Source organism: Plectropomus leopardus, chromosome 23, assembly GCF_026936395.1.
Source record: "Plectropomus leopardus strain MGB_pleo_1.0 chromosome 23, ASM2693639v1, whole genome shotgun sequence".
NCBI classification, from domain to species: domain Eukaryota; kingdom Metazoa; phylum Chordata; class Actinopteri; order Perciformes; family Serranidae; genus Plectropomus; species Plectropomus leopardus.
Window position 1 is genome coordinate 14,627,380 of NC_142198.1, and position 21,002 is coordinate 14,648,381.

The following is a 21,002-nucleotide window of genomic DNA, read 5'->3' on the forward strand; positions in this document are numbered from 1 at the left end:
ACAAACCCGCTCTCTCTGCTCCTCTCTCTCTCTCTCACACACACACACACACACACACACACACGCGCACGCCAATCTGCATGATGAGCAATAGCCATAACTGACCTTAATATGAACCAAACAGAAAAATAAACCAAGTACAAAACAGGTATATCTCTGCGTTTGAAAAAAGGAAATCACTTCCTACCTTAATGGGAGACCTGGTACTGGGAGGAGGAGGCTAGCTTCTCGTAGTCAGGAGTGTAGGAGCTGGTTGCAAGGCGTAGGCAGGCTGCAAGGTGGTCATCACTCATTGTTGATCTGTACTTGGACTTGATGATTTTCATGTGCGAGAAAGCAGACTCGCACAAATAAGTTGATCCAAAAAGAGCTGTCAGGTTCAAGGCACATCTTCTGAGATTGGGATACTTCTCCACCACCAGTAGTTTCCAGAACACCACATGCTCTCCAGGTTGAGCGGATGTTGATCTGGCTTTGATCTCAATGTCATTTTGCAATGTCAGAATCTCATCCTCAAGAGCTTTCCAAGTCGAAAAGTGATTTGACTTTGACGGCAATGTCACCAACATCAATACTTGCACCAAATGGATAACACATATAGCTGGCTACAGGCTCGATGGATGCAAAGTCAGTAAAACGCCTCTAAAACTCTGACGAGATGCTCTGAACATGCTCCTCATAACGTGCACTGTCAAGCTGTGTCACACCTTTACCTGGACGTTGTAGTCCTGCTTGCATGTGAGGGAAGTTGCAAAGGTTACCACGCCGCAGCCTGCTTGACATCAGCTGTAGCTTGCTTTTAAACGTGTACACTGAACTCATCACGTTGATTACATCTTTACCCTTACCCTGCAGCTCTAAATTCAATTCATTGAGCTCGCCAGTGAGATCAGTGAGGGAAATGAATCTAAAAGCCACTGGTGGTCCTCTAGCTTTGTATGGTAATCCACATGTTTTGAAAGCTTCGGGAAGTCCTTGATTTCAGGCAACAGCTCCGTAAATCTGGCCAAAAATGTACCTCTGCTTAACCACCTAACATCCGTGTGAAGCAGCAGGTCTGTGTGCTCAGCATCATTCTCCTCCAAGTGAGCACGGAAAAGCCTTCTCTGCTGAACACACAATCTTCATCGCAATATCTATCACTTTTTTCATATTTCAAATCTTTCCACACAACGCTTGCTGGTGAATTATACAATGATAATTCAGGATATCCGGGAAAGATTCACTTTCTTTGCACAGTGCAATGAACCCACTGGTGCAGCCGGTCATAGCAGGCGCCCCATCAGTTGTGATGGAGATCAGCTTGAAGAGTTTTCAGCAGTTTTGTCTCGGTAACAAATCCCATGAAAGCATTAAAAATATCCTCACCTCTGGTGTTTTAATTACTTTTGCACAAGTTTACCTCATTATTTCAAACATTGGTGTTTTTAATGGCAAAATGGTGAGTAGCTCTTCCTTGGCGCTCATGTCTTCAAAAACCATCCAGATGAAAACACACAATTGTGCCACATCCACCAAATCAGTCGACTCGTCAAATTGGAGAGAAAAGCACTCACACGCGTCAATATCCTTCCTCAGCTGCTCCTCCACATCCACAGCTATTCCCTCACATCGCCGTGTAGTAGTATTGCGGGAGAGTTGCACTTCTTTAATGGCCTTCACGATCTCTGTTTTATTTTTAAAGTCGTCAAAAAGGCTATCCGCTGCGTCGAGAAAGGCTTCCTTCACAATATCGCCGTCTTTGAATGGCTTCTTTTGTTTAGCAAGGACGTGACTGACGCGAAAGGAAGCAACAGTTGCGGCCTTACTCTGGGTCTTTGGTTTGGTGAAGATTGACTGCCGTGCTGCAAGCTGTGCTTTCAAATCCCGCACTTTTGTGGAGCGTAAAAGCGTCTTTGCAGGGAAATCCCTCTCGTAGCTCCCGTGTATCGTTTTAAAATCCAGATTCCCTTTCTTTGCCAACGCCACCGTTGCATTGCAGATCAGACAAACAGGCTTTGAATGAGAATAAACAAAAAAAATAATCTTACTCCCATTCAGGGTGAAAATGGCAGGTCTTGGCTCGTTTCCCCTCAGCCATGTTAACATTTAGGAGTGCGTAACCGCTCTGATCGCTAGCTGCTAGCTACTGTTGACAGCTGTCAACTTCCTGTCACGCGTGTCACGCGCTACCGTAGGTTAAAGGTGACTTACTTTTTTTAAATCTTTTTTTTTTTTTTAATATTTAAAAAAAGAGAAAAAACGTGTTTAAGAGACTGATGCATAGGCAATGACTCATGAGAGGCTGCAGTGTACATTTAATACAAAATATAACACACGCACACCCCAAAAAACTTTTTTTTTTTTTTTTTTCATTTTTTCCTACACCCCTCGTGGTCGACTGGTTGGGCACTCCTGATCTACACTAACAAAGTATATAAGACTATAGACTATAAATAAGGCTCCTGGGAATCCATGATATTTTAATCAAATTGCCACCAGTAAATAGGCTGAGGCAACAAAAAATAACTTTGAAAATAAATTAAATTAACTTTTCGCTGCTATTTACAAAAAAAACGTATCCAGGTTTAAAGATATATTTCAGGTTTATTTACGCCATCGCTTCTGGAAACTAAAGAAACCTTTTGCCATTTATGTTTTTTATTGTCGTGAATAATTTGGAAAATTTGAATTATTCAAAACAGCATTTATTGTTTTTAATCACAGTTTTGGAGTGTTGGTCTGAACATATTGCTATATTTTTAGGGCTCAACGTGCTTTTATTTTGAAGCAAAATAACCCAGCATCATATCTTATTGTTTCCGGCTTGACGCGGCGACACGGGGCGCAACAGCCCGGTGTTTCCAGAGGAGGAAACCTGTTTGGAGAGAGGAAGAAGAGAAGAGAATGAAGATGAGGAGAAAGTATGGAGAGGAGATGGAGAGAGGCGGCGGATGGAGCAACTCTTCAGGAGTCCTTCATGCACTGCTGCGCGTAACTGTGCGCGCCCACGTGTGTGCGCCAAGTGTGTCAGTGACGGAAGAAAATGAGCAGAAGAAGAGAGAGATAATGTCCTAATACTTTTATGTAGTTTTGTGTGCAAATGAGTGGATTAATGCTCACAGGAATGAGATGTACAACAATCACACATGGGTGTAATACATGGGTGTCCACATACTTTTGACCATATCGTCTATTATTTATTTAAACTTTTTTTTCGTGGATTAAGCTGCAGTTTTTGTGTATGTTCTCAACACTGTTGTTATGTTGTGCTATATGTTAAGTTTTTTGACTTCTACACCCCAATAATATTAGATTTAAGAAAAAAAAAAGTTAGAAAGAGCGCTGGAGTAAGAAATAGAGGGAAAGAGATAAATAGCATTATCAAGTAGGTTAGTGGAGGCGTCATGACACAGAAAAACAAGGTCGATTTAAACAACTAGGCGTGGAAATGAGAAGAACCAGCAGGCCGAAATTCCTGTTAGAGACAACATGACCTCTTACTTATACACTGAATACAGGTCCAGGTCTCCACCGCAGCCAATTGTCCACATGATGGGGACAGCAGTGCTTTAAGCATAACACACTAATAAAATCATTCACACTGTAGAGCAGTAGTCCCTCCAATCCAAGCCCATGCCAAATATTTTCATGATGTCTACGTGGACAGATTACTGCACAGGGACCCACAGTATCAGAACTCTGAAAGAAACCAAGCTGATTTGTTTAGGATTCAAAGGGTTATAAAAATGTTTATTTTTGTTGTTTTCATCAGTTAAAAAATCGTGGCTTGCATTTAGAATGAAGATGATTTTTGTGGGCCTCCATGGGTCCCCTTGGCAGCTGGGCCCCTGGAAGCTTTCCTCTTTTTACCCTCTCATGGCCGGCCCTGCTGGAGTATTTCGACACAGCTGTGAAAAAGGAAAACATACGATTGGGTTAGTAAAAAAAAACAATGCATGTACAGTTTCATTCATGCAAGTTTAGTAGTTAAAACTTAAGGTACTCAAACAGAAAACTTGCACACTTGGATAATTTGTCTTCAGACTCACAACTGGATAAGCAGATAACAAGCTGACATTTAGCTAATTTCCCTGCTAAATTCAAGCAGTTTTGTCGTTACCATTCCCAAATTGCAAACCAACACCTATTAGCTGGATCTTTGCTCATGTCATTGTTTTCATGTGCTGTGATTTTCCCTTTCCTCAACTTCAGAAGGACCACAGATACATTGCATAACACAGTCACAAGATTATGATCAGATTTCACTGCGTCTCTTTCCTGCTCTCTCTGTAGTCCCTGAACACAGACCCAGCTCCGAGCCAAATGTCTCCGGTCAACCAACATAACCAACTTCTCAGAGAGGATTCTTCTTCCTCCCCACAAAGTGACAACAAGTGTGCAGGGAAGAGAAACTACCACGACAGACGTGGTCAGAGTGTGTCTTTAAGACCTCACGTTTCTGCAGGAGCCTTGACGTGGCCCCCCTGGACTCTGCGGAGAAGAAGAAGGGTGGAGAAGCTCCATCTTTTCTCTCTGGAGCTGTTTTATTCCTCGTTTCTTCACAACTGTTTCTCCCCAGCCAGCCGCTCACATCCTCTGCAGTAAATCTCAGTTATAATGTGTCCTCTGTTCACCTCCTCTCATGAGAAATGACGCACGCATTAAGAGTTTAATTCCAAAATGAGATTTCAAGAATCTAATGCTAGCTCTGATTCATTTAATCATTGTTTTAATATGTTTTGAAGACCTTTTTCAGCCTCATGTTTTTGTGTTCATGCATGGCATATTTTTTATTTGGAATGAATCACCCATAATTTTGCAATTCCAACCATGTGGTTATGAGGAAACTTTGACTTCCCTCTGTTTGTGGTCCATAAAGTTTGTCCATTTGTCAGTTTAAATATGATATCCGTCCTTTAATTCTTAGAAAACAAGCAAAACTTATACATCCACTTCTTCTGTTTTCATATGCATATGCATTTAACAATTTATCAACACTATACATTTGTCCATTGCCCTGTTTATTGTAACTTTTGTTCAACACATGGCAGAAACTGTAGATAAGATATTGACAAAATTTGCAAAAAATGACACATCTCACTCCATTATTTGGGATTTCTTTCTACAAAACGCCAAAGTTGGTTTTCTGATCTAACTCTTATGTGCCTCTCCATCAAAAACAATTCTGAAAATGTATGTTTTCGTTAAGGTTTGGGTTAAATCTTGAATCAACGCGTCTCGTCACTGCGTTCTTGCACATATTGAGCCAAAATGTCACAATTACATGTCAAGACAAAGTTACTGATTTTCTATGAGGTTCATTTTAAAGCTTTTGTTGTGAACAGCTTGTTTGTCTTGTAAGAACAATACCCATCAGGATATAGATTAGAAATCTATTGACCTGCTGCAAACAAAACCTGCTCAATATCTCTCATTTTTAACACAATGTGGAGTTTTAAACAGCTCTGACCTTTGACCTTTCTCACTGTTTGCAACATTGATTCAGTAGGTGACACCTGTTTGGTTGATGAAATTCGGCATGTCTGTGAGCTGTTTGTCGGATAAATTTTCTTTCTCTAAAAGTCCTGAGGAGTTAAAACTGTGTCCAATATTTCACCAGAAGAAGTTTGGAGAGAATTCTTGAGAAAAAAAGTTTTTTAAAAAAGTGTTGCATTAGTCATCGTGCAACACCTCAGATTTATCAACCTATTGAGGATGTCTGTCTTATGAATTTATTTATCATCATTTATTTAATTTTCATCCTCTTAATCAATGTGGGACAACCATCGCCCCTATCCTTGTCAGCTAATGCTCGATTATTTGATTCCAGCTGCACAGATCTGCTCCTGCAGCCCGAGCTGGATTTACTGCACAATGACGTTTCACTTCACTCTTCTACAACACTTTCCAGGACTCTCCACTTTCTCAGGAGCCTCGTGAAAACTCCCCCGTTCCTGTTCTTGAGGCTCGTGAGCGTACCCCCTCCTCTCCCCCTAAAAAAAGCACATCTGGTCCTCAGAGCGCCCCCTGGGCCCCCTTTAGCAACCCCTCCCAGACGTGAACTTGGCCTACCTAAATGTTTTTGTTCATGCAGTCTGTGTCTGTCTTACGGAGAGGGGGATGGAGAGAGAGAAAGAGAAGGAATTTCAACATAAACTGCCTTTTATTGACACAATTGAAAACATCAACATGAGAAACTTATGAGAGGAGATCGTGTGTGTGTGTGTGTGTGTGTGTGTGTGTGTGTGTGTGCCAAGCAAAGATGTTGATATAAACTGCTATGTGCACAGAGAGCAGAGAGAGGGAGTGGCCACATTACATCATTCACACACACACACACACACACACACACACACACACAGAGTTCCACTAATCACATCAGTGTTGTCACCTAGCCAATCAGTTGCCATGACGACCTACAAGTCAACTCAGTCAATTAACACACTAGCTTGTTCAATCAATCAGATGATGATGATGATGATGTCCATAGCCCGCCTTTGCCCCCCGACCTCCGCTGTCAACGAGCCAATCAGCCGACAGTCTGTCAGTCGGGCAGTCAATCACATGGAAGCAATTGATTAGAAACAGCTGTCCTCACCCACTCCCTCTCCCTCCCTCCAACTCCCTCCGTCCTCCCCCTCCTCAGATGACTGAGTTCATTGTTTCAGCAGCTCAGCCCACTTTTTTTGTACTCGCACACGCCCCAAATTTACCTCCATTACTGCAACTCCCTTCCTCTCCCTCCGTCCAACTAGTATCACTATTCAGTCATATATACTCTACATACTCCTATGGAAGCCCATTTCTGCCAGAGTGATGAAGAAAATAAGTTCCTTTAAGTCATTATGAGAAAAAACTTTCTCAAAACTATGACTTTGTTTCTCAAAATAATGAAACTTACCTCAAAATATTGAGTCAGAATCTCAAAGTAATCATTTAGTACCTCATAATATGGAGCAACTTTCTCAGAATCACGACAAAATAATGACTAATGACGACAAAACTCTACGTACCATAAAAAATAATGAGAAGCTTTCTCAAAATAATCCAAAAGTATTTCAAATTTAGATTAGCTAGAGATTTATTTTGGAGAGGCCAAAAAAAAGGGGAACAAAATAAAACATAGGCAAGAAAAACAACACCTGAATGCCCAGCGGACATATTCAGTAAACAAACGTAAGTATTTCATGTCAAAAAATGAGTTGGAGGGAGTGAATAGTTTTATAAAAATTTAAATAATGACACAGTATCACAAAATCACTTTGTATTTGAAAATATGATAGTTTCTCAAAACCGAGACCTATTATAAAAAAACTTCTTTTCTCAAAATAATAACTTAGCATCTCAAAATAACGTCTTATCTCCAAATGATGAGTCACTTTCTGTAAGTAATGACTAGTGTGAAAATAACTACTTAGATTCTTAAAATAATTAAAAGCTTTTTCAAAATACATAAGCAAGAATAGTTTGTCATTACTTTTGAAATATAAAGTCACTATTTTTGGGAAAGTTTTTTTTCATTATAATGACTTTTTTTCATCACATTGGCAGAAATGGGCTTCCATATTTAACACGACAGTCCATCATCACTTAAGTCACTGGGGTCTGTTTGCCTCAAGTCCAGCTTTTGGCTAAAAACAAAATATTCACATTTGTAGAATCAGGCTGTCACACCTCCCTGAAATCTGAGATATTGGCAACCCACATGAAAAAGAAGTTTTGGCGCTTGTAGGGAATCTATCGAAAGCTCACCCCTGATATACTCACAGGCCAATCACACGTTTGAAAACACGTTTAATATTTAGGACTTCAATACGCATGACCTTGATGTCAAACAGTGAAGACCTGTTGTGATTTTTTTGGCTAAATCTGAAATGGACTCTCCAGATAATAATTTTGGACTGTTACATTTGAACACAAGCTGATAACAAGCCTCTGGTGTGATGTCTGAAGCAGATGGAGAACTGTGCAAAACCTGTGCAGGATAAATGCATTAAATTGAAACATTTACAGTGAGCGGACGCCTGTTGTTTTCTCTGTTTCTCCGTCGGTGTGCACCGCCTTCCTGCTCTGTGTTTAATCCTCTTTAAGATAATTCAGCATATTGGTCTTCTCTGAGTGAATTTTTTTCTCTATATTTCCTCTGCAGCTCACATTTCTTTTGCTTTTCTCGCCATCCAGCCAAATGCACTTCAAAGCCTCAGTGTGACTGTGCACTGTGTGTGTGTGTGTGTGTGTGTGTGTGAATCAAATGTGATTGTTGCTCCGCTCACAAGGGGATGCAGAGCAGGACCAGAGCAAAGCATGAGTCTGGTGTCTCATATTTCAAATGTTCAAAGACAGTGTTTGTGCGTTTGTGTGTGTGTGTGTGTGTGTGTGGGTGTGGGTGTGTGTGTGTGTGTGTGGGTGCGTGCATACACTTATTTGTTTACAAGAACTGGTCCCAGGCCGATAAAAAACGAGGACGACGCTGCCACTTTTGATTTGTTAATAAACCACAAAGTCTAAAAGTACTTTATTACTCACACACAGATCTGTTTACGCTGCCGCCTCGAGTCATGTCAAGGTCAAAGTTCACCATAACCATCATCATTTGTACCTCAGATACTCATTATGTTGCTCCGCCCACTGCCATTACAAGACGAAACAACCAACGTGGTAATTATTTGAACCCTACAACAAGGAGATGTTGTGGTAAATTAATGAAGCTAAACAAAGCAATAATAAACATTATACATTAATTTTTTAAATTAAAATCAGTCCTTATCATAAATATAAAATATTCACTATGGTTTTAGATGAAAAAATGAATTATTTCTTTTATTTTTCATGCAAAGTTGATTTTTTTCTTTTTAATGATCACAGCCTGGGATGTGTCGATGATTTGCAGCAACATTGACTGTGACAGTTCACCTTGTGGAAATAACACACATATTTTCCCCATATGCCAAATATGGTAAAAATGACATCATCAGGTGGGAAAAAATTAAAAATTACAAATTCCAACGTCAAAGCCCAGGATGACACCAGGAAATAACACAATGCATGTTTTTATGCTTTTATGGCTGTGGGATCAAAAATTTTGGTTTGAAAAGGACATTTTTTGCACTTAAAAGTACGGAGGTCACAGTTTTGTTTACATTGGTATATTTTAAACTTATTGTACAAGCTGAGCTGGAAGTTCCACAATTAGACAAAAATACACAATCTTACTAAAACGTATACCATTTGCATGATCGCAACTAAAATTATCAAAAAATGAAGAATAGAAAAACACATAAAATAAGCTTAACAAAAGTCCCTTGGGGTTAAATATCTACAGCTGTGCAATGCTACACATTAATGCAGCGGTAATATTTATCCAAAAACATCAACTATAATAGTACACCAACTCTGACAGCCAACATTATACTGCACAATGAGCACTTTTACTTGTATTTTCACAGTGTAGTACTTTACCAAATATTTCATCCACCACTGCATACACCACACTCACTGTCCTCACACACTGTCCTTAACGTCTCTCTGCCAAAAATGATGGATTACTGTACTGCAGAGTCAGAGAGCAGACGGTCATGGGAGTGAGCCACGCACCTCTACACACACTGACACACATGCTCGTGCTCGGTGTGTGTGTGTGTGTGTGTGTGTGTGTGTGTGTGTGTGTGTGTGTGTGTGTGTGTGTGTTGTTATGGTATGAATCATGTGTTTAGAGAGGCGGGGCTGGAAATTGAAGTCACGGGGGAGAAGAGCAAAGCTGATCTCCTGCTCTTTCACTCACAAACACACACACACACACAAACATACACACACACACAGAAGAGAATCTGAGGGCCAGAACAGGATACGACACACACACACACACACACTGGGGTGGTGTGTGCCAGGCCAGGTTTCTGCAGCGCCGAGCAGGTTGTATCCCAGCAGTCACCATATGGACTGGCACTGAAGTCAGAACACAGAGAGATGGAGGGATGGAGGAAGAGTGAGAGAGATCAGGAGAGAAGGATGGAGGAAGACAAGGAGGAGAAAAAAATAACGGTAAAGAATGAAGATGGGGAGGACAGTTGCAAGGGAACGGCGAAAGACTGTTAGATTAGGCAGAGATTGATGCAAAGAGGGATGCAGGAGGGATGAAATATGGGGACTATTTAGGGAAAGATGGAAGGTAGGAGAAATCGACAGAAGAGAAAGATTGTAGGAATCAATGCAGGCAAGGAAGGATGTGAAGGCGACTGAAAGTTGAAACAAGAAGGAGAAAGAAAGTAGGGATGACAGACTCATGAAGGTTTAGTTGCAGGTTAACTTACAAGCCAGATATCTCACGCAAAACTACAAATTAAAGGTTACTTAAAAATGTAATATTTCCGTTACTGTTATCCAGACAAAAATCAAAGAATAGACCTTCGCCACAGCAGACCGACTTCAAACACAGGCGTCAGTCATTAACTGACTAACCAACTAAAAAGGAAAACTTTAAAGAAAGACTGTGGAAACATTTATTTTTTAGCTTGGGAAGTGAGAGAAATTTACTGAGATTAATTTCTGGCAAACATGTCTAACCACAAACCACAGTTTAACAGGCTGAATTTACCCAGAGAGCAGACATTCTGATGTCTGAATCACTTTTCTTGCACTTTGTTCAGAAGCATTTCACAAGTAATAATTTTTACAAGCCAAAGGGAAAATTCTGGAAAAATATGTATTTTCATAATAAAAAAGTAATAAAAAAAAATTCATACTAACAAATTTTAGATTACTATCATTTGTAAGCATTTCTTCAGGCAATTTAGTTGGGTTTTGTTTTTTTTATACTTCCACATTATTTGCTTTTATTTTACTCATCTTTAGTACATTTTCTTGTACTTTTTTTTTTTCTGATTTCTTGATCATTTTTGGCACAGGTCTTAAGTTGCTCAATGCCTTCTTTCCTTGTTTTTGAAAACAGTCAAACCAATATGCCTAGGTTTCTGAGGGTTAAATGTCCTCGCTACGTCAGTGACAGTGTATAATACCAGAGCCCGGGCTCACCTAAATTGAATGCAGCCATCATTGTCATTAATTCCACTGGTGTTTTGAAAAGGGCCTATGCAGGACTTGCAGCTACTTTGCGTTCTGGGTCAATTTCTCACGCACTTCTACTTCTATGTGCAAAAAGTCTTGTAACCAACTGATAGTAAAAAAGGAAAAATGCACTGAAACCAGCCAAGTGTTTTGTAAATAACAGTTTATTTGAAAACCAGGGGTCAGGCTGTCCTCTGTGTGGCCAGTTTAGCTGCTGCCCTGCTTGGCGGCCAGCCTCTTGTCTCTCTCCTCGGCGATGGTCAGACGGATTCCCTTTCCTTTGGGCAGGGACACCCACGGCTTGTTGCCCTGGAGACAGAGGGGCAGAAAAAAAAGATTTATTAGTGTTCAAAAGGGAGCAGTTGATGCAGGTGGTTGACAGGTGTATATTTGGGGCAAAGTGCTCCAAAGTATGATTTTATTCTGTATTCATGCTGGCTGAACCACTTAGATTTAACAAATGCTCAAAAAATAAAACATCAAAAAACTGCAGTATTTCTTCAAGGTTCAAACATTTTTAGAGAATTCAAATTATTAGACAACTTAAACCTCAAATAATGTAAAATTATACAAAGCCTTTTTCTTTTACTTTTTTAAGCATAAAAAGGACAAACTTGCTTATTTCAGCTTCACAAATGTGACAATTTGCTGTTTCTTTTTCATTTGTTATGGTCAGTTTATCATGTTTATGTTTTGGTTTGATAATTAGATGAAAGGAATTTGAGGGCATCCAAGTTAGTAGTTGCTTCAATAGTTCATAAATTCAGTTGTATATAATCATACACATACGAATTATTAGTTCTGACAGTTTTCTTTTGAAATCTTATAAAGATTTACTTCGGGGGTACTTCCTAAAGTGTTCAGTTTATTGTTTTTTTTAACATAAACAGACTAATAAAAAAACAGATAATCATCCCTATATTGAATTACTTTACATTATTAATCTACAGTCAAATTATGCTGCAAGAATTTCAAGAGGTTAGAGGGAAAATCTCAGGGTCAACAGAAAAGTGACATTTCAGCACACAATGTATTTTTAACAGTATATTTTTTTTTAAAAAAGGAAAGAAGTCTCAACACTTCAGCGTGCTAACATTCATCTGACAGCCAGTGTTTCAGCTCAGCAGCATCATCAAGGTAAAGAAAAGCGCCACTGAATCAGTGTCACGCAGCAGAGGGACGACGGCGCTGCTGACAGCTCCGGTCACTTCAGCAGCCAAACAAATGTCAGGCGGCAGAGACGTTTTACTGCCGACAGTCTCCACAGGCCAGATAGTCCTAATCATTAAATGGGTTTGATTTGATGGGACAGGGCACGTATCCATAAAGCTTTTCACACATTATCTACCTCTTCTTTCACTGAGTTAACAGCATTTATTTACTAAGGACCGCAAAAGAAGTCTGTCAACGAAAGGAACTTCCTTTCATTCAAGACGTCCGATATACCATCGAGTTTTCGAGATTTTATGGAATATTTCTCTGTTGGTTTGGGCGTTTAAATCATTTTCTACTCATTTTGTTGTTATTTGCAAACCTTTTCACAGTATAGTTAGTTCTTGTTTATTATACAATTAGACTTCACAGGTTGAAGTTTGTCGTTTTTTTTAAATTTATTTCCAAGGGACCGTGTGCATTAACTATAAACGTGTCAGCGTCTACAGCTATCAGACACTTCAATACTTTCAGATCATTTGTAACCGAATTTGAGGCCGAGTTTTGGATGAATCATCTTTGTCTTATTAAAGCATTACAGGTATATGACATATCTGATGGGTCCTGTGCAGACGTAGGCGTTATGTAGGCGTTATGTAGGCGTTATGTAGGCGTACGGTTATTTAGTTAGAATGGAGGTTAAAGATTTGTTACATCAGAAATGTGAACTCGTAATGTCAAAAATAAATTAAATTTGATAAAATGTTTGTGATAATTAAGACATCAAACAAACTGAATACTATTTTCTGACTTTTAGGACCTTTATAAAATCTAATTTTAATACATTTTAGGACTTAACGGACCTGCAGACACCAAGTGTATGATACCAAAGTAAGATTCCACTTTTGCACAACATCTCAGAGATTTTTAATCATCGGAAAAAGTGAAAGTATGCTTGAAAAAAAAAAAAAAAAAAGGCTCGAGAAATTATTTTTTAATGGAGTTTTTTTCAGCCAAGGAGCTCAGAACTTCTTAGAGGAATTGGTTGTGTATTTTCAAGGCTGATCAAAACCAAAAGTGTCATCATTGCTCCAAAGTTACCTGAATTCTTTTTTTAACTGAGAAATAAAATATTCTGTTTGGGGCCACTTTTCTCTTGCAGGTGTGACGGAACTTAGTACAAATATGCACCTGAGTTAAGCTCTTTCATAACCTGCTCTTCAGGGAACCGGTGTGAACAGACCATAAAAATAGGACAGTGACTGGTCCGAATATTTCTTCGTGTCCTCACCTTGCCAATGACGAAGATGTTGGAGAGCCTGGTAGCGAAGCTGTTGCCTGTGGCGTCCTTGACGTGCACGACGTCGAAAGAGCCAGGGTGACGCTCCCTGTTGGTGATCACACCAATACGCCCCAAGTTAGCACCGCCAGTCACCATGCACAGGTTACCTGGAGGGAGCAGAAGGTGACACACTCACGTCAGAGGAATTTCCTTCATCAAAGACCAAAATATGCTTATTCATTGTTTGCATAAGAGCCACGCTGCAGCAGTGAGAGGACCCTACCGGTATCAAACTTGATGAAATCTGTAATCTTGCCGGTGTCCAGGTCGATGCGAACTGTGTCGTTGACCTTGATGAGGGGGTCGGGGTAGCGGATGGTGCGGGCGTCGTGGGTCACCAGGTGGGGGATTCCCTTGGTGCCAATGATGATCTTCTTCACCTTGCACAGCTTGTACTGCAAGAGGAAGAGGAGGCCGGTTTGGAAAAGTACCAGGGACCATATGAAAACTGCACGACTGAGAATGCGAGCATTAGTCTCAAGACTGAGAGAGCAATCAAATTTCATAGAGAAAGTATCATTACACAGAAGTACTACAGAGCGCAGATTTAATACATCTGTGCCACATTTCAGTACAGAAGACCTAAGTGAGAGCGCCATGTTCAAACAGGAAGCAAAAGGGTCAAGTGCCCAAAAGCCAGGAAGCTGTTCGCAGAACCTTGTGGCCGGCTTGAAAGCGCTTTGCAGCGAGGACAGTAGAGCTCCACGAGGCCGCCGGGTTCAGAAAGGAGGCCAAAGTGCCCCAAAGCCAGGCAGGAAGCTACGTCAGCTGCGCAGAGAGCCGAAACTTTCGCTGCAGCGACACTCCTTTCTGTCCCTGATAGACTTTCGTTTCCATTTTTTTTTTTGTCTGACTGCTGTTTTGAGTTTTTTAATTTTTATTTTTTATATTACATACTTGCTGTGAATATGCTACAGCCCCCAAAAAGTACGGCTGGGTCCCGGTACCCCATTCAGCGCTTCAAAAGAGAACAGTACCCGACTCTTCTACACAAAGCATCTTCAAATAGTCTTTCGTCTTGAATGAATCTCTGCCTTGCCAATCTGCTGTTGTAATTCTTTTCACAGTGGAGGACTTTCACCAGATTTGAGCGAGGTTTTGGAGATTAAACCGGTTTCAAATACAGCTGATCTTCTCATTTGGCAAGAGGCAGAATCCAAATCCAGAGTATCAAGAGAAGGCCAAATCTCAAAACTCAGCCAACATAAACTGAATCATTAAGCAAGAACCTGCTATTGTTGACTATGTTGGTTTTAATCTCAATAATAATTTCAAACTTCTACTTTGTGCTACGTATCCTCCCCCCTCTTCTGACATCGTTTTTGAGGCGATAGCTTCCTCTTCTCTCTAGTCTTTGTTTTATTAGTGATATCTGAATGTTCAGGCGTCATCAGATAACAAAGGAGTAATCACAAAAAAAAAAAGGGGGCAACAGATACAGGAATTCAGGCTGACAATAGTTTCTGAAAAATTAGATTTCTCACCTTGGCCTCCTCAGCGGTGATGCGGTGGACGGTGAAACGTCCCTTCACATCGTAGATCAGACGGAAGTGCTCGCCAGTCTTCTCGATGCTGATCACATCTGAAGAACAAACAATTAACAGCCTTAGCATCCAAATCATCTTTTATTTAATGCAAAAGTGGTAATTATACTGAGTGCAACACCTTCTGGATTATACAAAAGTCAGTCAAATGTCAAAATCATTAAATTCACTGGAACAGTTTCACTTTCAAAACCAAACAACCACATCTTTACTCCTAATGGTCTGTTTATTTGTTGTCAAACCACAAACACTGTTAGTGTTACAGAAATATTCCACCTGGCAGGATTGTTCCTCATTTAAGAGCTGGTGTTTAGAAGGTAATTGCCATGACCCAGCACTGACTTACTTGCATGTTGTCGTGCCAATTTAAGACCATAAACGCCTACCCTCGCTCTCTAAAGTCAGACACATCACAGTGTGTTGCTGATAAACTCCAGCCCCTTCATATAAAACGGTCTATTGATTTCAACCTACACTGTCTCAACAAGATGCAAATTTTTACCAATACAGTTTCTTGCCTTATTTAACAACATTTCAGTCCAATCCAATAACTGAGCTTCTTCAAGGTACCAATTTACCATCTTGGAATAAAACTATGACCATAGATCAGAGGAAACCAAGAGCATCATGTCACATCTGAAGAGATGCACAATGTGTTGATAAACAGCACAAAGGGGTGTGTGTGTGTGTGTGTGTGTGTGTGTGTGTGTGTGTGTGTGACACTTAAATCAAATAGATATGCGGCCAAATGTGGAAAAATTCAGCATCACTAGTGTCTTATGGTTCAAGTTTTCTCCTGCAAGTGCCATGAGAACCTCGGAAACTTCTCTGCACAAAAACAACACTGGAAGTACTTTATTTCAAAAGGTCAGTTTGACTAATCGAAGTTATCCTAAATATTGGTCATGTGGTCAAATACATTTTAGAGAAAATATTAGGTATATACCAACATTTGTAATACAAAGACTTAATATTAAATCTAAGAAACAACTTTAAAATGAGCAGGCATCAATCTTTTTGCAAGGGAAATTGTCGCAATAAACAATCTTCTCCTCTGCTGCTGCCGGCCCTGAGTGACCGAATGTTTCGTGTGCGTGTACGTAAATAGGCAGCTGTCAGCATGCAGTGATGGCGTCCCTTGGATTCTGAAATTAAAACGCCACACCTCCATATGGAGGCTGCTGGCCTTGTTGGTGTCAAGGTGGGTGATAGGTTTGGAAGAGGCGTGCCAGCAAGCGTGGACAAAACAAAAACAGATTAACCCCTTTGTTCAAAGCCCTGCTGACAGGTCCACACCACTTGTTTTGATGAGAATTTTAAAATAGTCAAAAATTAGAAAAGCAAACATAAAAAAAAACTACAAAAAAAGAGAGTAAGCACATGTGGTGTTGTGAGATTCTTCATATGAGATGAGATGAAAAAAGCCCATAAATTAAGAACTAGCAAGCCTATATTTTTCATTATGCATCAACAGTAATTAGCAGTTATTCTCAGACCTTTAAACTCAGCGATAGGCCTAACTTTGTGACTATGATAGTTTGACCACCAGCGACAGGCTCTCAGATAATCAAGCAATATGTCAAAAAAAGTCAGGCACCTCCACTGCAAACTCACGTTTCAAAAAAGCATTTTAATCAATGACATTTCAAACCAAAACTTTGTTACCCCAAAACAGGTATTCATGACAGCCACAACCTTCAATACAGAGAAAACATAACCGAGCAGAAAGCTGTTTATGCCCAAAATGTTGCAAGTGACCGCACTGATGACTGAGATGGCTTGTCAGTGAAGCGGACATTTGTTTTGGTTCCAATCTCTCCCAATTTCTAATCTAGCCAAGTGGGAGAAACTCAAGTTGCCCCATCTGTTGTGTGGTGTTGATGATTGTGTCCAATAATCACAAGTCTAGTCTGTAAGCAGCGATTAGTTTCCAAATGGCTACATCCCATCAAAAAACATTTACACAAGAAAAAACTGACTTTGTTCTCTGCAGTCCATCTCACACTTGTCAAATGTAGCATTTTTTCATTAAATTCAAAAATCAAACATCCAAAGTGTCTAAATTGTGAAAGTTTGGCCTTTCAGACAACCAACAAGAGGATAGCTTCACATCTGACAACCAAGACTGAGGCACCACAGATGTCCAATACAGAAGACTGAACTGAAATGACAGCCGATGTCCCTTTAATGTTCAAAAATTGACAATTGATGGCTTTCAAACTGCCTCCGAGGAGCCACTTCTCCTCCGTAAACAACTACAAACTACATGACAAAAACTGGAACTGGAGCGTAAAGATTCTCAATTTCAATCAAACAAATCAGAGGCAAATATATGTTAAAGCGCCACTTTGGACAATAAACCAACACATTTCAACGTCCTAAACAATGTGTGACAGCGAGCTGGAAACAAAAGTGTTTTAGTTGGAGCTCAGAACTTCTTAGAGGAATTGGTTGTGTAGTTTCAGCTCATTACTGATCAAAACCAAATATTCATCACTGCTCCTTGTGCAAACAACTTATATCTAACAGAGGCATCTACACCATGACAACAATTTCCAGATGTTAATAATAAATTAATTCATATGCAGCAAAACACAACCAAAGACCCATTCGGTAGCATTTATGAGTAATCTCCGATTAAAATCAACTCACCCATGAATCCAGCAGGGTAGGTGACATCTGTGCGAACTTTGCCGTCGATCTTGATGAACCTCTGCATGCAGATCTTCTTCACCTCATCCCCAGTCAGGGCGTACTTGAGGCGGTTCCTCAGGAAGATGATGAGGGGCAGGCACTCCCTCAGCTTGTGGGGACCGGTGGAAGGACGAGGAGCCTGAGGGAAATAAAAAACTTCAATTATTATCTTAAGGAATGGCTTTGTATGGTATGTCACATGTATGATAAGGGCTTGAGGAGAAACATGATCCCATCAGAGACCATGATGCTCAGCTGCCACTTGAAGCTTATATTCAACTTTCCATCTCAATCACATTCTTGTTAAGATGTGATTTAACAGACCTCAATTATCCCCTGAAGTATGTGCACATGATACAATGACTCGTGTTCATGGAACAAACGTTTTATTTAAAACTCTGCGTACTACTTTGGTTTTTTTCTGTGATGCTAAATGACAGCTAGTGATGAAGTTGAGGGAGTGAAAAGACCAAAGGCAGTGTTGAGAAAACAATAGCAGCTGCTCCTGGTCATTATAGTCAAACAGTTCAATGTATGAACCTCAATTTAACAATTTCCACTGCGGCTGCATCGCCACGATGTTACATATCATATCTAGAAAAACATTACAATTAACTTCTTCCAAACAGAAGAGATCATGCATGCTCACATGAGCCAGAATTGTACTTATGCTCTATTACAAAGCAAACATTGCCCCAGCTTGTGATACTCATCTCTTATTCCCCAGTCACACAATGAAACATGTGATACTCAGAAAGATAAAATCCAGAGTTAATCAACACTTATCTAAGATTTAATAGGATATACAAAAAGTTTTGATTCATTTGAATGAATAGTATTCAGTCAGCTGCACATTTTAAGACATAAGACATTAAGACATTTCCAAATTGCAACTCTTTCTTACTGTCTTACACAAACATCTCAAAAGCTTTTCTAAATCTTTTTCAGATGTTATGATAAAAGCACCACCTAACGACCACGAAAGTAAGGATTTTTGATTTGTTCTTAAACCTGATTATAATGAAAAATGCTCAGGAGACACAAACTGATCTAACATAAACAGAAGAAACTTATCTTTAAGTACACATCACATCAGAGTGTATCATTATAACCTACATGTGTATGACTCCTGGCCTTTTACATGTATCCATCCTTTACAGAGGACCTTTCATGTAACCCCAACATACAAAGCTACCTCACAGCTTCAATGAGAGTTGAGCTTGACAAAACAAAATTGCATACAATTATAATGAAGAACTGTGAAAATATTACTTACGAAAACTCCAGTGAGCTTGTCAAGCATCCAGTGCTTTGGCGCTGCGACGCGCTTCAGGTGCTTCTTCGGTCCTCTTGCCTGGAGGGGAAAAGAGACAACAGCGGTTAAATAACGGGACATAAACCGATGACGACCGTCCGAGAAAACAACAGCAACCGTAAATGTATGTACGCAGCGTGAACGACTTTAGAAACCCCGAAAAAGAGAGTAAACTCAGTCAGTCTATGCAGCGCGCTAGCTTAGCTAAGCTAGCATGCCGATTGGGACCACCGGCTGCGGCCTAACCATGCTAACACTGTCATACTTTAACCTACTTTAACTCTCATAATGTATTTAACTTTGACATGTAACTGTTATAAATATGTATAGTGTATCTGTTAAAGTGTCGTACATAAATTGAAACCATTAACGAACAGCAGCTTTCGGTTCATTTAGCCAAAGCTAACGACGATAGCCGCATTAAAGCTAACGAGCCCAGAGTGATCAGAAGCAGAGGGGTGACATTATTTTTAAATGATCGATAAAAGAGCAAAAATCGACGCTTTGAGAAACAATTTAGACATCGACCGTTTTATAAGATGTGGAGTTTCAACCTAGGGCGTGTATGTGTGCGATAATACAAACGCAGAAAGTGATGTTTAGTGATTGTTTCAGAGAGGAATCGTGAGGAAAAACGGCTCACCATGTTGGAGTCTGCGGGGAAAAGGACCTCCTGAGTTCCGGTATTGAATGATAAGGCCGGCTACGGCAGACTGGGAGGGACAAAAGCACCGAAAGTCGCAAGTCGCAGTGTTTAGCAGTCGTCGTTGTTTTTCTGGTGATTTTATGGTTTGGTGAAATAATTGATTATACGTTTTATTATTCCTCTGCTATTCAAATACAATGTGTTTTCCCATATTGATATTATATTTTTGTCATCATTGTTATCTTTACACTATACTCATATTTTTTACACTGTACTTGATTTTTAATCACACAAATAGCTTATTTATTTACTTATTAAATCATTTATTAATTTATTTATGTGTTTGTTAATATTTTGCTTAAATGTATAATTTCAGCTGCACTTTGTTTTAATCAATAGCCTACATATATTTATGCTTTGAACTATGAACATTTGCTTGTCCTTATTCAAAACTATCTTTCTTTTATTCACTTTACAGGTCTGTATAGCACAGATTATAGCCTATATCATATGTCATTTATATATTATATGTTCATACTTTTATTGTAAATTATTGTACTTTAATTGTAATTTTCTCCAACTGTCATCCAAAGTAAATTCTTTGCATATGAAAAACTGGCAACAAATCAAATTCTGATTAATTTATGCAAACTTGATTGGTTTGTTATTTAAATATAAATATTTTCACTTTTCAATTTCCACTCGCACGGCCTATGTATTCAGTTCATATCTCTTTTTCTTATGCTGTTGTAATGTTAAGTTCCCTCCTGCTTATTATCAGCCACATTTTTTATTTTATTTATTTAATCCAGACTATCACATGCAGTATGAACTAATTTCTAAATCTGAAATATTCATTATAAAGCATTACATATATAAATAGATATTGCTGAACTTTTGGGAAACTGTTTCAACTAAAACACATAAATATTTTACATGTCAAAATGAGTCCTTTGTGTAAAAAACCCCAAAAAACAATAACAATAAAGAACCATTTGTAACCCTGGAGGAATTAAAGTGGTAATAATTCCATTTTGTTTTAAAAGATACAATTCAGATATTTCATCTTTTATACAAGTTGATTAATGTAAATATGTAGCCTAGGGTTTTTATTATTATTATTTAATGTAGAAAATGTCATTCCTTTGTTGAATGTGGAGTTTTCGGTCTCTGTGTTTCAGACTGTCCTGGTCAGGAAATGCCAGTGAGGCAGGCAGAGCCCAGTCCTGTTTACACTGACGGAGATAAAGCTCCTCCTGAGTC

The 21,002-nt window shown here is 39.4% G+C and overlaps 1 protein-coding gene, 1 long non-coding RNA gene and 2 other non-coding genes across 4 annotated transcripts; all 4 read right to left on the reverse strand.

The window, feature by feature from the left end:
* Positions 1-3,700: 3,700 nt before the first annotated feature.
* LOC148185670 (uncharacterized) lies at positions 3,701-4,624 on the reverse strand. The gene is made up of 2 exons (XR_015775659.1): positions 4,438-4,624; positions 3,701-3,890 (listed from the first exon to the last, which is right to left on the reverse strand). It is a non-coding gene; the product is annotated as an uncharacterized LOC148185670 (long non-coding RNA).
* A 6,568-nt stretch (positions 4,625-11,192) lies between these two features.
* rps4x (ribosomal protein S4 X-linked) lies at positions 11,193-19,475 on the reverse strand. The gene is made up of 7 exons (XM_088073651.1): positions 19,446-19,475; positions 19,055-19,132; positions 17,737-17,917; positions 15,025-15,122; positions 13,764-13,935; positions 13,490-13,647; positions 11,193-11,355 (listed from the first exon to the last, which is right to left on the reverse strand). The coding sequence occupies exons 1-7, from the start codon at positions 19,458-19,460 to the stop codon at positions 11,254-11,256; spliced, it is 804 nt and encodes a 267-aa protein (XP_087929777.1). The 5' UTR covers positions 19,461-19,475; the 3' UTR covers positions 11,193-11,253.
* On the reverse strand, positions 13,217-13,288 carry LOC121962553 (small nucleolar RNA SNORD61). Its single transcript, XR_006107138.1, has one exon. It is a non-coding gene; the product is annotated as a small nucleolar RNA SNORD61 (small nucleolar RNA).
* On the reverse strand, positions 17,509-17,584 carry LOC121962554 (small nucleolar RNA SNORD61). The gene has a single exon (XR_006107139.1). It is a non-coding gene; the product is annotated as a small nucleolar RNA SNORD61 (small nucleolar RNA).
* Positions 19,476-21,002: the final 1,527 nt, after the last annotated feature.